The sequence below is a fragment of the Musca domestica genome, unplaced genomic scaffold (assembly GCF_030504385.1).
Source record: "Musca domestica strain aabys unplaced genomic scaffold, Musca_domestica.polishedcontigs.V.1.1 95, whole genome shotgun sequence".
In the NCBI taxonomy this organism is placed as follows: Eukaryota; Metazoa; Arthropoda; class Insecta; order Diptera; family Muscidae; genus Musca; species Musca domestica.
In genome coordinates, this window is record NW_026712445.1 from 1,414,619 (window position 1) to 1,431,715 (window position 17,097).

The following is a 17,097-nucleotide window of genomic DNA, read 5'->3' on the forward strand; positions in this document are numbered from 1 at the left end:
GTTTGTTGGTGTGAATGAATCCTGGAAATCTCCAGTAACCATTTCATGTTTTCCTAGAACTTGAAACAGAGAACAACTCTTAACGAGTCACATTTCTCTTTTTCCGCCTATTCTTCAATAGAATAACTATTTCCACAGGATAACTGATATTGTGTTGAGAGTTTGTGTGTGTGTGTCTGTATTTATTTATGGGTAGATTCCTCTTCTCTTTTATATTATTGCTACAAAAAATCCTTGGGTTTTTCTTATTTCATTATCTATAAACTACAAAAAATGTTACCACAACTTTCTGTTTTTCTTTTGCTTTTTTTTTGGTTTCCTAGGGGAATGGGTTCCTCTCTCTCTCGCACTCTCTTTTGTCTGTTGGCTGTCAACATCAAGAGCGCCCTCTACATTTCACGATCACCCATTGCATGATTGATATAACATTTATTTTGATTAGTTCACTCTGCTTAAAGTTCCGTTACGGCATAATTCGAATCATCATTCATTGCAGGTGGTGGCGGAGGCGGGGGTAAATCATCTTCATCGTTCATATGTTGTGCTGGATTATTCTTGTTTGTGCTATTGTTATTGTGATGCATTATATTGTTCGTCTTGGGTCCACTATCCTCTGGTGTGTCCAGAGGCGGCGGTGGTGGCAGTGATGCATCGTTGTTCATTTGACGATTAGTATCGGACACATTTGTCGTAGTATTAGTATTGGTGGTATTTGTTGAGGCGCCACTGGATGTATCAATGACGCCACCACCCATGTTCAGGGTATTACCACCATTCTGATGGCTATAGGGTTTGGGCATATTGCCACCATTGTTGTCCGTGTTCTCTGGCGGAGGTGGTGGCGAATTTGGTGTACCAACTCGTGGTGGGGGTATAGCCTTCATTTGTGGGGGTAATTTCATGGGTGGTCTTTGTAAAGTTCTGCGAAGGAAGAATAGAGAAAAGGGAGATTAAATACCCGATTTTGTAAATACGTCCTACGGATAATCTATAGAAAACCCCAGGGGAGTGTCTATTCAGCCAGGCTGAATGGAGTTTCCTTTAGTAAAACTTCTATTCAGCCTGGCTGTATATAGTTTCCTTCAGGAATACTTCTATTCAGCCTGGCTGGATAGAGTTTCCTTTAGGAAAACTTCTATGCAGCCTGGCTGAATAGAGTTTCTTTTAGGAAAACTTCTATGCAGCCTGGCTGAATAGAGTTTCCTTTAGGAAAACTTCTATGCAGCCTGGCTGAATAGAGTTTCCTTTAGGAAAACTTCTATGCAGCCTGGCTGAATAGTTTCCTTTAGGAAAACTTCTATGCAGCCTGGCTGAATAGAGTTTCCTTTAGGAAAACTTCTATGCAGCCTGGCTGAATAGAGTTTCCTTTAGGAAAACTTCTATGCAGCCTGGCTGAATAGAGTTTCCTTTAGGAAAACTTCTATGCAGCCTGGCTGAATAGAGTTTCCTTTAGGAAAACTTCTATGCAGCCTGGCTGAATAGAGTTTCCTTTAGGAAAACTTCTATGCAGCCTGCCTGGATAGAGTTTCCTTCAGGATAACTTCTATTCAGCCTGGCTGGACAGAGTTTCCTTTAGGAAATCTTCTATTCAGCCTGGCTGGATAGAGTTTCCTTTATGAAAACTTTAATTTAGCCTGGCTGGATAGAGTTTCCTTTAGGAAATCTTCTATTCAGCCTGGCTGAATAAAGTTTCCTTTAGGACAACTTCTATTCAGCCTGGCTGAATAAATTTTCCTTTAGGACAACTTCTATTCAACCTGGCTGAATAAAGTTTCCTTTAGGACAACTTCTATTCAGCCTGGCTGAATAGAGTTTCCTTTAGGACAACTTCTATTCAGCCTGGCTGAATAGAGTTTCCTTTAGGACAACTTCTATTCAGCCTGGCTGAATAGAGTTTCCTTTAGGACAACTTCTATTCAGCCTGGCTGAATAGAGTTTCCTTTAGGACAACTTCTATTCAGCCTGGCTGAATAGAGTTTCCTTTAGGACAACTTCTATTCAGCCTGGCTTATCAAAACAAAAAAATTTCCTAACTTACTTGGAATAGTTCTGCTGCTGTTGCTGTCGTTGCTTTTCGTATATTGATTCCACACTGGGTGGATCTGCATCTTTGGGTATTTCTGGCAGTGGACAATTCAAAATCGATGGTTTATATTTGGGATCAAATTTACCACCCTGTCTCAGAGTTGAACACTTATATATGCCCTTCTCACGATCATATATAGCCGTATCCATTGCCTCGGATCGCGAGGGATCACGCATGCCATCTTGTGGCGATTTCACACTGATCGACTGATGATGTGATGTTGGTAGCATTCGCCCGCCACCCTGTTGCTGTGACATGCCATGATGCCCGGGGATCTGAGGATGGCCGGCATTACTTTGTTGCGAATTCTGACGACGCATTGTGGCCAAATTTGAGACATAGATGGAACCCTGGCTAACAGCAACTAATGGCTGGTAAATGGAATGAGGATTTGCCTGGCCACCATTCTGAGACATTTGACCCATATGCGGCGGTATCTGTTGATATATTTGACTCTGCTGTCCGTGTGGTCCGGCCGCCACCAAATGATGTTGTCCATGGGCCGCTGTGGAATAGGTGCCATACTGTTGCTGCTGTTGTTGATGATAGATGGCGTGCTGATGCTGGGCAGCGGCCACGGCTGCGGCGGCTTCGTGTGAGTGAGGATGTGGATGAGGATGGTGACAATAGATTGGTTGGGGAGCCATCTGGGATTGTTGCTGCTGCTGTGACGTCGCCTGTTGACTTCGGTTGGGATCGCTACAGACTGATGATGATTTTCAGTAAAAATCATTTGCTTCCAAAGTTTTGCATTGTTTGCTTAAAGTTGCATATTTACCGTTATTTGGGCCTAAAAGAAAAACGAAAGAGAAGAAAGGAAAATAAGCAAATTGCTCGCCAAATCACAGACGGAAGACTATAGCCAAGGAGAGGTGCAGAGAGAGATACAGGAGAGTTAGAGACAGAGAGGCCATTCCAACTTACCAGTCAGGTGTGTGGGGCTATGATTGTGCGACGGCAAACGACCCAGCGTATGCGTGCCCATAGCCCTCATATTCTGCTGCATGTGCACGTGAGCCATCATCTCGTGCTGCTGACGCTTCGATGGGTGCTGCAGGGTGTGCGAGCCACTGATCACCGGTGGACTAAAGTGCCTGTAAAGAGATTGCAACCAGAATTTAAATAAAATCACTCTCATTTATTGCGCTCACCCATTGTGGTTCCTGGGCAGGGTACGGGAGGCATTCAACATTTGTTGGTGATTCTGCGGGGCAGGGTGGGAGATATAAGAGGGTTCATCCACTTGAGCATAGTCATTGCGTTTCCTTATATAGATCCATGTGTGTGAATCGACCCAAACCATGATGGTAAGCAAAATGGCAGCAATAAAGCTGGCAATGAGCATTAGGACAAGTCCGAGGAGACCACCTTCGCACAGACCCCTTGACGCGGCCAGGAAGTTGTGATGCACAGTTTTACAATCCACCAAGGCTGTCAGTTGGGTCAACAGACGTTCGCTGCTATTCAAATCGGCATTAACTGCTCCCAATTTTGGCTGTAATCCGGAGGATTTGAATAACACCAATGAGATTTTCATAACCGTGGCCATGGCACTGCGAGCATTGTTGAGAGAATTTTGTGATTCCCTGAGACGTTGTGTAAAGGGATTGGTGTGTCCGGGTTCACATTGGGTATAGTGCAGCAATACATTGGTGGGAAGATCACGGGGTGCCACTGAGACCAAAAAGTCCGCTGGGCTAATGCAAAGATCACCCACAGCCACCGATGAGGATAAATACAGGCCAGACATTAGCCAGGAGCCGGTGACAGCCAATAGACCGCAGACACTGAACAAAATCAAAGCACAGCGGGAGTGGCGGGCCACTCCCACCAGTAGCACAGCACACAAGACCAAAAGCAAAGCCAGAGTGGCCACTGTTCCGGGCCATCGTATCAATTCCATTTTATCACCCTCCTAAAAGAGCAAAAAACATTTAATTGTAGCCATATCTTCTTCCCGACTTTTTCCTACTCACCGAAAGAAATTTCGTCATGGTAACACTTGTCAATGGCCTCCGTATATCACTGGCCGCATTGGTTGCCAGCGTGACATTACCTTGCACAATATTCAACGATACAAAGAGTATAGAGAGAGCTGTTGAATTTGTCACCGGTTGATCGAATATATCGGCCAGCTCCACCAGCTGAGGTCGGATGCGATTTTTCAAAGTATTTTCCAAAATCAATGTTTGATTTCGTACCGTTGTGACCAATGTGTCCACCTTACGTCCAGCAGTTAAAACTTCCAATAAACCATTGTGTAAATCATCATTTCCATATAAACCTGAGGGAGAGAGAGAGAGAGAAGTTCATAAATAGTTTCAAGAGATGTTTAGAAATATTACTTACCCAATCCAATGGCAGCACAACACATTACCGTCACAATGGAGAGGGCCACCTTGAGACTGGTAATTGAATGGGCAGGTCTGGGTTTGCGATCGCAACATCTTGTCATTAAATAAAGCAGGAGACCCAATAGTGAGACGATGAGCAGGGCAGCTGGCACAGAGCCCAAAATTCCCAGGCTCTGGAAATATAAAAAATTATTAACTTTTCTTCAGAAAAACACATAGGTCCTGAGAAGTTTTCCTAAGAATTCTCTGGATTGGACTGGATTGAAGTTACCGTACAGGAAACCCCATCTAGCTTGAAGCCTTCTTATAGAAGTTTTCCTATCGAGAACCTCATCTACCAGGGCTAAATTGAAGTTTTCTGTTTAGGAAGTCTCTTTACGGAAAGCCCTGTTCAGCCGGGCCGAATTGAAGGCTTCCTATGGAAAACCCCATTCAGCCGGGCAAGTTGGAATTTTTCCTATGACGAATAGCTTATTCAGCCGGTCTAAATTGAAGTTTTCCCATGGTAATCCCCTATTCAGCCTGATCGAAATTAAGTTTTCCTTTGGAAATTCCCATTCAGTCATTCTGAATTGAAGTTTCCGTTGGAAACAATTTTAGTATTAAGGATACATATATGGGAGCAATATCCAAATCTTAGCCGATCTCGATAAAATTTGGCAAGGGTATTTCCGAGCTCTATAAGACACATTCTCTGAATTCGATGTACCTTCTTCTAGTCCGTATTCAACCGGATGTGCCAAAATTCAGGTCATTTGGTCGGATATTGGCCATTTGGTGCTCAATTGAAATTTGGCAGAAGTATTTCTGGGCTGTATCTGGTACCAAAGATCATCTCTGTGGAATGCATATTACACTTGTGAGGGACTTTAAACCCCAATTCGGATGAAACATATATATGGGAGCTATAGCTATATCTGAACCGATTTTCTCTGAATTCGATGTACTTGCTTCTAGACTGAATTCGGTGGGATGTGCCAAAATTTAGGTCCTTTGGGCTTATATTGGTCATGTGGTGCACAATTACACCGAAATCGGTTGAAGGTATATATGGGAGCTATATCTAAATTCGAACCGATTATCGCCAATTTCAATAGGGTTCGTCCTTGGGCCTAAGAAATATTGTTTGGAAAATTTCATCTCAATCGGAAAATAAATTCTACCTGCATTTTGTTGACACGAATGCATAGACGGACGGACGGAAAGACGGACTGACATGCATAGATCGATTAAAAATGATTCTATGAATATCCTTAAAAGTAGCTATGGGTGTATCTCGCTTCCTTCTCCATGTTACAAACAAATGCACAAAGACATAATACCCTTACCTCTATGTGTGGTAAGGTAGGGTATAAAAAAACTCACCTCCAAGTAGATTTCATCATTTGGCCGAAATGTGCTATTAATTTTATGGAATGTTATATTGTAGTGAGGCAGGGCATGCAGCAGTTTGGCAATAACCGGCACCTTGTATTGATCCGTATACTCATGATAGTCACCCATTGTGAGATTTTACTTCTGTGTGTGTGTGAGTTCGTGTGTGATCTTCTAGTGGCAGTGACAGGTGATGAGGGGTGGTGGTGCTTCTTCAGACCTTCTAGTGGCAGTGACTGGTGCTGAGGGGTGGTGGTGCTTCTTCCGGCCTTATGGCTGCTGGTGTGGTGTCTTGGCTGTTCGTTGAGCCTCTCTTAAGATAAACCAGAACGTATGGAGTGTTCATTCACTTCTGTTTGCCACAAACCAATACTGTGTCCAAAAGCTATAAGAAGAAAAAAGAAGAAGAAATAGGCAATCAATCGATTATTTACTTATGTGCGGTTCGGTTTTTTTTTTTTTGAGGAGCATTAATCTTTTAATGGCAAATAAATTTGAGTTTTTTTTTTTTTTTTTTTTTTTGAGAAAATATTGGCCTCTTGACTCTAACACTGCCAAGATAAGTGTCAATGATCCCAAAATAAAGAGAAAACAACAAATCAACTGACTAGTATTACAACAACAGTAACAACAATAACAAAACACACAAATAAAAGAAGGCGAGGCAAAATATTCACGAACTTCAGTTGTTACTCTGGATAATGTTGCCGCTGTTGTTGTTGTTGATTTTATCCTCTTTAGGAATTCCTTTTTTGTTGGATTTGACCGAATGTCGTGGCCGCCCGACTGCCACCACAAACCAAATGAGAGCCAATAAACAGAACGACCAAAGAACGAGTGGCGGTGGTTTGCTCAGAAAATATAAACACTCACATTCAAGCAAATAGACGGACAGACAGACAGACACACACACATACTTATACAAAGTAGTACACAGTTAAGTTCTTTTGCTGTTTCTTCTTCTTCTTCTACTGCTGCTGCTGCTCTTTGGGTATCCTCTTTGGTACATTATTGCCACTGCTGCATTTCATCATTGCTACAATAAAGAGGACAACAGACCGACTGTCAGACAAAAGTCGTCAAATAAACAGACGACATACATTTGCATATGAAAGGGCCTCTTAAAAATGCGAGCAAACACACACACACACCCTGCCACTCACGTCCTTTATCCTTACTTTTAAAACACAATTTATTTTACATTCATTCATCTAAAAATACACACTTGCACAGAGGCATGCACACACATGCCATACTCGTCAAAAATATATATAGAGAGAGAGAGCGAGCGAGACGCATAGGCACTTATGTAAGTGTGTACGACACACATTATCTCACAAACATTTAGTATATCACCGTTAGCTGTTATCCTCATGCCTTTCTAGGCTAAATTGTGTTTTTGTTGGTCCCATTCTTCTTCTTCTTCTTAATTGTTGTTGTTGTTGGTGGTGTCCGTCGTCGTCGTCGACATCATCATCATTGTTCGACGTCTTTAACATCTTAAACATTTGTCAGCATGAGAGTCGTTGATACCGTTATCTGTCATCGTAATCGTTTCAACAAATTAGAAAATGTCGACCATGTGATACCCTACAAATCAAAGTGTTGTATTTATAGCCTCAGCCTTATGGTTAGAGATGGTATTTATTTGATCAGGCAAAAAAATTAACACCCTTCCCATACTCGCCCGAAAATTGAAGAGAACATAGAGAAATCTGGCGACGCTATTACTTCTTTTTAATAGATAAATTTAACTAGGCAAAAAATATATATCACGGTTACAAGGTTCTCATTGACTTATATGCTGATTGTAATTAGTCGTGTACACGAGCATCCACTGGAGTCGCTATCCAATAAAGCCATCATTCAAGGGAAAACAAAAATGCTATTTTTACACCCTCAGCCATTTGGCTAGAGAGGGTATATATCATTTGATACGGCCAAAACGTGCATCATCGAAATAACAATTTTATACCCTAGGTCTCTTTGGACCAAATCCGTTTCAGGATATTTGGAATCGACTTAGCGATGTCCGTTCGTCTGTCTGTCTGGCTGGTGCGCTATATAACTCTCAAAGAGAGTATCCGATTTGATCCAAACTTGGTACATCGTAATATTATTGTCAAACTTAGATCGAGTTCGGAGATGGGCAATATCGGTTCTCTCCTTCTGGTACCTTCCACACAAAATGTCAACATTTTCGAAGAAAATAATTTACTGCACAGAATGAGAAAAAATAATCCGATTTTGCTCCAACATTGCATATTCTAGTATTTGCATCAGTGCTAGGTTAGGAGCGAAAATGGACAATATCGGTACACTCCATCAAGTAACTCCCCCACAATGGGTCAAAATGTTGATAATTATAACGCTTATAAAATGTTATATAAGAGTTCGATTGTTTTCAAATTACATATATCAGAATATTTTTTTTAATCCAAGGTCTGGTGTGAATTTGGAATATATCGGCCAACTCCTACTGGTACCTCCCCCACAAAGGGTGAAATTTTAAATATCAATGAAGCTCATAAAACACGAGATTAACGTCTGATTCCATTCAGACTTAACACTTCTTAATATTTCTATGAACACAAGACTTGTTATAAGGATGGTAGAGGTCGGACCATTTCTTCTGGGTCAAAATTTCGAATAACTAAAACGTTTCCGTTTCACATAGTCGCTTGTTCACTATCTATATATATGATATAGAATCAAGACCCAGACGAAACGGTTGAGACTAGAATCTTGAAAATTTGCACAAGAGTCCGTTTTGGTGCATAGGCGTGTTTTTTTTTGGAAATTCGTACTAGAAGAGTACAAAAAGTACTAAAATATACTATCGGACTGGAAGGATAGTATAATGTATGAAGTCTTGTTTGGAAAACTATTCTTTTTTGGGAAATTCGTACTAAAAGGGCACGAAAAGTGCTAAAATGTACTAAAAATTGAATAATTTGGAATGAGAGTCAATGATGAAGTGCAGGATAGATGCAAACTTAAAAGTTACGAAAAGTTATTAAATGGTACTAAACTTCTAAAATTTTGCCATTTGGTGTTATTTCAACGAATGGAGCTAAAAACTTAAAATTTGGTATGAGAATCAAGGTTGGAATGTAAGTTTGATGTATGAAAATGTGTACTAAGTGTGCGAACTGTACAAAATGGATGTAGTACCATTTTGGAACAGTTTGGTTTACAGTTGGTTGGATTGTGATAAAGAGGTGGTTTTTGGAAATGGATACTGCAAGTGCACTAAAAGTACAAAATAGTAGTGTATTTGCTACAAATCTGAAATTTGATATTAATTGAAATTTGATAATAATTGTACAAAAAGTGCAAAATGGATGAAAATTCTGAAATTTGATATTTAGACTGCTGATGCTATCTCTATCTTTGTACAAAAATATTTAAATGGTTCGAAAGTTGGTATTGGGTGAAGCGATAGGGCTGGAATTGCCAAATTTGATATTGGAGTCTCTGTTGGTATCTGAAATTAAGACATGGAAGTGGTTTTGGAAATGTGTCCTATATTTGTACGAAAAGTACTAAATGGTACAAAATTTGATATTGGGTAAAGCGATAGGGCTGGAATCCTCAAATTTGATATTGGGGTCTATGTTGGTATGTGGAATTGAGATTTGGCAATTGGGAAATGGGAAATGCGTGATTCAAAACCACGTTTCTATCTCTGGAATTGAGATATGAAGGTGGTTTTGGCAGTGTGTATTATAATTGTACAAAAAGTACTACATTTTATATTGGGTGAAAAAATTAAACTGGATTCTGAAATGTGATATAGATGTCACTTTGGTATCTGTGGTTGAAATATGGAAGTGGTTTCGGAAATGTGTACGAAAGCTGTTCGAAAAGTACTAAAGTGGGTATTAGATGAAGTGGGTAAAGATGGAATCCTGAAATTTTTTACAGATGTCTCTGTTGATATCTGGAATTGAGACATAGAGATTGTTTTGAAAATGTGAGCTATATTTGTACGAAATGTACTAAATAGTAATACTTTTTTTATAGGATGAAGGGATGGAATAAAATTTCCGGAAAAATTGGATGTTGAACCATTGTGCATGGGGTTTAACTAATATGCTCGTCTGAAAATTTTAGAACAGAAGATCTTGCACTTTTGGTGCAAAAATAATAATTTTTCGATTTTCCTTTTCGGAAAAAAAATTGATTTTGAATTAAGTGTTATCGAACTGGTGCAGATGGATAGTTAGAATGGTGCATAAAATTTTGTTAAAAAAATGAAAAAAAATGTGCATTTTTAAACAAATCTAAATTCTAAACAAACCTAAAATTTTACAGTTAACTTTTCTTTATAGGCTGTAGTAACGATTCCGAACTTTATATACGAAATTTGAAACCATTCCGGTGAATAATGCAAAAATCAAATACCGACTATCTGCGGGTACCGTAATATGGGCGCTATACTGAAACGAGGGCCTATTTAAACACTTCGCTTCTAGAGGGTAAAGTACTCAGAAGGAACTTCTTGTGTGGATTTTAAGACAATTCCATGGAAAATTTTGGCTGAAATCATAAAAATACCGAATATCTAGGGGTACCGTTATATGGGGGATATACGATATCGTGAACCTATACAGAAAAAAAATAAAGTACCCACAAAGACAATTCCATTGAAAAATGTGACTGCAATCATCAAAATACAGAATATCAGGGGGTACCGTTATATGGATGCTATACGATATCGTGGATCGATATATCCTACCTTCGAACTTGACCTACCTACAGACAAAAGACTGATCTGTGCAAAATTTTAGTTTCCTATTTTTATTCGTTTTGAGTCTAGCATGATTTGACAGACGGTCGGACGGACAGGGCTAAATGGTCTTAGAATTTTACTCTAAACAAGAATATATATCCTTTGTTATGTCTAAAATTATTATTCCGATGAGTTAGAACCGGAATGACGAATTTAATATATACTCCATACTATGTATGGAGGAGGGTATAAAAACCAGTAAAAAGGAGTAATGCCAGGCCGAACTTTTAATACATTTTACCATGATATATACTAAGGCTAGGTCAAGGATAGATGCCTGTGTTATCACCAACATATACCAACTTTACCTAAAATTCGACGCACTCAGTCAACGTTTATTGGTATTAAAACTTTATATTTTAGCTATGTCAAATAAAAGTCTTAATTTTTAAGAACAACTATATGATCCTTTCAATTTTGTGCCTTAAAATGAATGTATATTAGTAATATTATCCTACTTTACTAATTGTTTGAAAAAGGCAACTTATCGCACCCTCTACCCTAAGTAGAGAATGATATAAATTATGATCCTTCGTTCGTTTTGTTGTTGTTCAAACTAACCTAGAATGCATGGAAAATTTGTCATAAATTTCATTCCGTCATGAAAAAAGGACATACAAACACACCTCAACCGCATGGCAAGCGGGGTGCTATGTAGGTGGTGCACCGACCAGCTTAGACGAAACGAATCATTTGGTCACACAACAAACACAATGGTCGGTCGCAAAGCGCAAATATACTTGAATGTTGTTTTTGCATGGACCTCAAATTGAATAACATTAACGAGGACATGTGGGCTTGTCAGAGTATTCGTGTGTGTGTCTATGTGTTGTTGTTTGTCTCTTCACCATTGTTGTTGTCGCTTCAGCGGTTCAGTAAATGCTTGCAAAAGGTAAATATAGAAACGGAACTCCTTTGCAAACAACATGAAAAGCAAGAAAAAACAAACGGAAACAATTGTCAATTGTACTCATCATAATTGCATTAGTTTGTGCGCACAGAGTTCTGTTTTTCTCTCCCACTCTGTCTCCTTTGGTTTTATTTTGCTCCTAATTTCTTCTATTGCTCTCATGTGGTTTTTTCATATTGTGTATGTCTCTTTCTCTCTACTCTCGCTGTGGACATGTGTATCTCTGCTCTTTACATCTGCTTCCTGTCTGTATCAAGAGATAAAATAGTTTATGTTCCTCTCTCCTAGTTGAGGAAAAAAAACGGAAGTAAAATAAGTAACAGTGTTACCATTCCTTTGTTATTTGCTTAACTGTGGAACACAGTTCGGGAGTAATGTAAACAGGAAATGCTTTGCAAAAAGCCGAACATTTACGATTGTAGTACAATAACAATTGCTTAAATTTATTTAAATTGAACATGCATCAATTTTATTTTGACCCACGGTTAACAAGTCGAAATATTGGTCAGATTTTATACCCTCCACCATTCTAGCTTTGTCATTCGACACTACAAATTATATCTATTTTTGATGAGCGTGAAATTCTAAGACGATTTTGCGATTTCCGTCTGTCTGTTGTAATCATGCTATATTTTGAACGAATTGAGGTAGAAGGCTATTTGAGATGTTTATTTTGCCAGTAGGCAGGTTAAGTTCGTACATTGACCATGTCGGTTCACGTTTTCATATACCCTCCATATATAACGGTACCTCCCGCTATTCGGTATTTTGACGATTTTAGCGACATTATTTATCCGAATTAGTTTAAATCGTATTCGAAGTTTGTAATGGGTACAACAGTCTATGCATGTCCACTTTTTTACTTGTTATTTTGTGTCATCGTAGTCCTTGGAGGTTTAGGTTTAATTTTCTAAGGAAAAAGTGTTTCTTCACAAATCTTTTGCTATAAAATATTTAATATTAAGTTGCGAAATGGAATAATTTAAATTTCAAATGAAAGTGTTCAAATTAAATAAATTAAATAAAATCAAATTACAAATGGAATAGTTCACATTTCAAATGGGATGCTTCGAGTTACATCTGTCAACTGGTTTGGTTCATGGTTCAACAGAAAATGTCATTTATAAACTTATTTCCATCAAAACTATTTTTAATTTGAAAAAACAGCAACAGTATATGCTACAGATCTGATTTTGCCACATTCACCTCACAATCTCTGGAGAAGTTGGTAGGTAATATACTTTAATATATCAAATTTTATATTATGAATTTTATATTATATTAAAGGTTTTTATACCCTCCACCATACTATGGAGGGTATATTAACTTTGTCATTCCGTTTGTAACTCCTCGAAATACTCATGTCAGACCAAACAAAGTATATATATTCTTGATCAGCGTAAAATTCTAAGTCTATTTAGCGATGTCTGTCTGTCCGTCAGTTTTAATCACCCTATTTTTTGAACGAATTGAGATAGAAGATTAAAATTTTCCATACATGTTTATTTTTCCAGTAGGTCCATGTTTTCATGTAGCCCCATATAACGGTACCTCCCTATATTCGGTATTTTGATGATTTTAGCGTTATTATTCACCGGAAATGCGTGCTGGTTTACCTCCCGATATATACCAAAAGTTGAACCTATTTTTATGATCAAATTTGCATGACATTTAAAGGTGAGAACACATAGGAGGATTTTTTTCTAACATAAGACGCCGGCCTACTGTTTCGTAATATACAAAGGATTTTAGGTTGGCCAACTTTAATGTATACTTTCGATATTTTTGCTATATTTATACTCCCAGCCATACGGCCCAAAACGTTTCTCATCGAAATAACGGTTAGAGACTTAGGGTGCTCTTTGGACCAAATCCATTTCAGGACATTTGGAGTCGACCAGCGATGTCCGTTCGTCTGTCTGCTGGCTGGTTCGCTCGATAACTCTCGAAGGGAGCATCCGATTTCGTCCAAACTTGGTACATCGTAATATTATTATCAAACTTAGATCGAGTTCGAAGATGGGCAATATCGATCCACTCGTTCTTGTACAACCGCCACAAAATGTCGAAATTTTCAAAAAAATATTTTACTGCGCAGAAAGAGAAAGAATAGTCCGATTTTTTGGAACTTTGCATATCCTAATATTTGCATCAGTGCTGCGTCTCGTGCGAAAATGGACAATATCGATCAAAATTTGGAATAATTATAACTCTTATAAAATGTGAAGTAAGAGTCCGATAGTCTTCAAATTACACACATCACAATATTTTTATTATCCCAAGGTCTGGCGTGAAGATGGAATATATCGGTCCACTCCTTTTGTACCTCCTCCACAAAGGGTTAAAATTTTGAATATTAAATTAAATTTTGGATATTAAACACGGAATTAACATCCAGACTTGGCAGATCTAAATATTTCCATAAACACAAGCTCTGTTATATAAATGGTAGAGATCGGACCATTCCGTAAGGTACCTTCCCTACAAAACGATTATAAAATCCGAAATAAGCATCCGGTTCTCTTCATATTTCAAACATCCCATTATTTCTACTAACACAAGATTTGCTGTGAAGATGGGATGGACCTATACACTCCTTCTGGTACCTCCTCCACAAAGGGTCAACACTTTGAATATCCATGAATCTCATAAAACACGAAATTAACATCCGATTCCAATTAGACTTAGCACATCTCAATATTTCCATCAACACAAGATTTTCATTTTCAATACCTTTTTCTGTCATAACTTGCGAAACAAGTCAGCGATTCTTTACAACTTGCTATATCTAAATATTTCTCTCAACCAGAAACATGAGATGAATATTGAGTTTATGAATTCGGGAAAAAATGGGATACAAATGTTCGATTTCCTTGTAATTTTTCTCATACCTATATTTTTATCTGTATTAGATGAAGTATGAAAATTGAATACTTCGGTCAATTGTAACTGGTACCTCACGTACATTTAAAATTTTATAAAAATTATCACATATCTCATATAAGGTGATGGAAGTAGTGGATATAGTCCAAGCCTGGCACGTCGTAATATTTATATCATATTTATTTAGGTCCGATACGAAATGGACACTATTGGCCCATTCCTTCAGAACCTACTCCATAGAGGGGCAACAATTTGAATAATAAATAGTAAATTTGATATGCGATAAGTTGATTTTTCACCACACTAGCAAGTTCGAAGTAAAAGTTCCAGATGCAAGATAGTAAAAGTTTTTACTACGATATCCAATAAAAATAGTAGATTTTTGCAGGTTCTGGAACAGAGCAAAAGTCTGCCAAGTACGTGCCCAATAGATTGAGGTATAGCTGACCAGATTCGGGTCAACCCTTTCGATGAGAGATGGACCTCCTTAGTTTAGATAAGGAAAATCGATCGACTAGGTCCCACCACAATAAAAAGAGAAACTACTCTTCTCCTTGAAGTATTAGGCAATTTTACTTGTGGCTAGACACTTCCTACCGATCGCAGTTGGTATGACATACATATAGTCCGGCTTTCGTCCTTTCCTTACTGTTTCCTAATATTGCATATTTCACAGCATTTTGAAAACAGATTTTTTATATTTCTCGGACAAATAACTCAGCTTCCATTTTAGACTAAGAAAAGTTGAAAGAGTGACCTTAATAAGCGATTTTTCCATAAAAAAAATCTTAATCCCCCGGATTCTATCAACTTCGATTCAAACAAAACCCTTGGCGTACGAAGAACGTATATACCATCTAAAATTCGGCAAACTTCAACAACCCAATACATGTTTCGAAACCTTTTTTACATGCAAAATCAAAATTAGGATATTTTTTTTTAAGTAATATTTACAAATACACAAACCATGTTGTGTATTTGAGAGAACAGACGAATGTGAGAAACAATTGATGTTTGAGTACTTTGCAGACTACCTCACACCGCATACCGATGGTGGGTAGTTTTAGTTTTGTGTTAGTCCTTCGGGGAATCACAACACTCTCCCAGAAAGAGGCTAACAAAAAGGAAAGAGAAGTCTCAACATTTGGGATTTCTGTTGACCTGGCATCTCTGCGCCAGAGTTACTTCAAAAGACGAAAGTATCAAACCACCAACAACAGCAACAACGAAACTGTAGAGATGTATAAACTATTGCAACTTAAGAACTGCAAGGACATCATGCATGGAGGATGGCTGGATGGAAGATAATGAAGATGATGGGTGGTAGTGGCGGCGGCGACGGTGAAGGTGGTGTGATTAAAACCCTCTGTTCTTTTTTTGCTTTAGTTGTAATGAGACCAGCCAGACCAGGAACAATTTTTTTTGGCAAAAAATTTGGGTGTGGGGAGACCAAAGAAAGGAAGTACTCCAAAGGAAGTTAACTAAGGAGCTGAGGGGGCGAGGGGATTGTATATGGGAAAAAATAACAAAGTATGTGATGTGACGATGAAAAGTTTTCCTGCAGACAGGGAGTGACTACTATGCTTAATTCTATTAAAATAATTGAAAAATAGTACAAAAGTCTCACACACACACACGTACACACATAAACACAAGTTTTGTTGTATCCTTTTTTTCCTGCCTCTGCTATTGTTCAAATGTAGCTGCTGATTTGTTCCATTTCGCTGAGCTAATGTATGTAGATTTTCCTTTGAGTGGGCTGGAGTAGCTAGCTCAATGGCTTGCTTGCTGGTTGGTTGGCTAAGTGGGTGCCTCTAGCTGTAAGGCGAATTCGTATCTGTGGCACACATATATCCGTGGTTTTGCACTATTAATTCATGGCGTTTTCCTTTGCACTGTTTTAGGATTTTCTTTTCACATTAGTTATGTATGTATCATAGCATTTTTCAATTACAATACGAATTGGAAAATTTTTCTTCATTTTTTAATGGGCACGTCTCGGTTACACGGTTTTCATGTTTTCACAAATCGCCAACATTTCAATGATAATTGATCTTTTTTTTCTAAATTTCATTTTGAAAAAAGGTCGATTTTGATTCACAATTTGTCTTCTGATTGGAAATATTTCGAATTATTCCAATTTTTCTTTTGGTCGCAAAAACACACACAAATGGACACACACTTAGAATTTCTTGTCTGCGGTTTGAAATTTTACTATCACACGGCGAGGACGACCGTAAAACAGAACTTTACATTTTGAGCAGCGAACAAAGTATGAAAATTTTTCTATTTAACCCGGTCACACCCTCAATATACAGGATAAAATACAGGATTCGATTATGCGTACGAATACACACAAAAAGCAGAAACCACACACACACTCACACACCCCGACGAGTAGAGGAAGAAGAGCATAAAAAGGTAGGCAAACTGTGAGTGCAGAGTGTGTACCTGTGTGTCAGCCTGGCCACTGTTGTGTCACCAGTGTATCCTCTATCCTTCGTTGATTGTTATGCTGCCACACAATTGTATGCTTCTGTATAAATTACTATTCTCCCACACTCTCTGGCTCTTGTGTGTTCCTGTTGCTAACACACGTTCTCATATCTTTGTTCCATTAATTTTGCTCTCCTCTCTCTCTCTCATATGATTGCTAGTTGTTACTCTTTACCGTAGCATCATCATAAATATTGTC

The 17,097-nt window shown here is 38.4% G+C and overlaps 1 protein-coding gene across 1 annotated transcript; it reads right to left on the reverse strand.

Moving 5' to 3' along the window:
- Positions 1-349: 349 nt before the first annotated feature.
- LOC101888413 (protein tweety) lies at positions 350-16,788 on the reverse strand. The gene is made up of 9 exons (XM_059132096.1): positions 16,044-16,788; positions 5,806-6,199; positions 4,436-4,613; positions 4,063-4,370; positions 3,238-4,001; positions 3,011-3,180; positions 2,865-2,876; positions 2,039-2,792; positions 350-921 (listed from the first exon to the last, which is right to left on the reverse strand). The coding sequence occupies exons 2-9, from the start codon at positions 5,941-5,943 to the stop codon at positions 453-455; spliced, it is 2,793 nt and encodes a 930-aa protein (XP_058988079.1). The 5' UTR covers positions 5,944-6,199; positions 16,044-16,788; the 3' UTR covers positions 350-452.
- Between the last annotated feature and the right edge of the window lie 309 nt (positions 16,789-17,097).

Coding starts and splice junctions, on each gene's coding strand:
- LOC101888413 (XM_059132096.1), bottom strand. CDS start 5,943: ATGGGTGACTATCATGAGTATACGGATCAATACAAGGTGCCGGTTATT. Junction 4,371..4,435: donor TTGTGCTGCCATTGGATTGG/GTAAGTAATATT, acceptor TCTCTCCCTCAG/GTTTATATGGAAATGATGAT. Junction 4,002..4,062: donor CCATGACGAAATTTCTTTCG/GTGAGTAGGAAA, acceptor TTGCTCTTTTAG/GAGGGTGATAAAATGGAATT.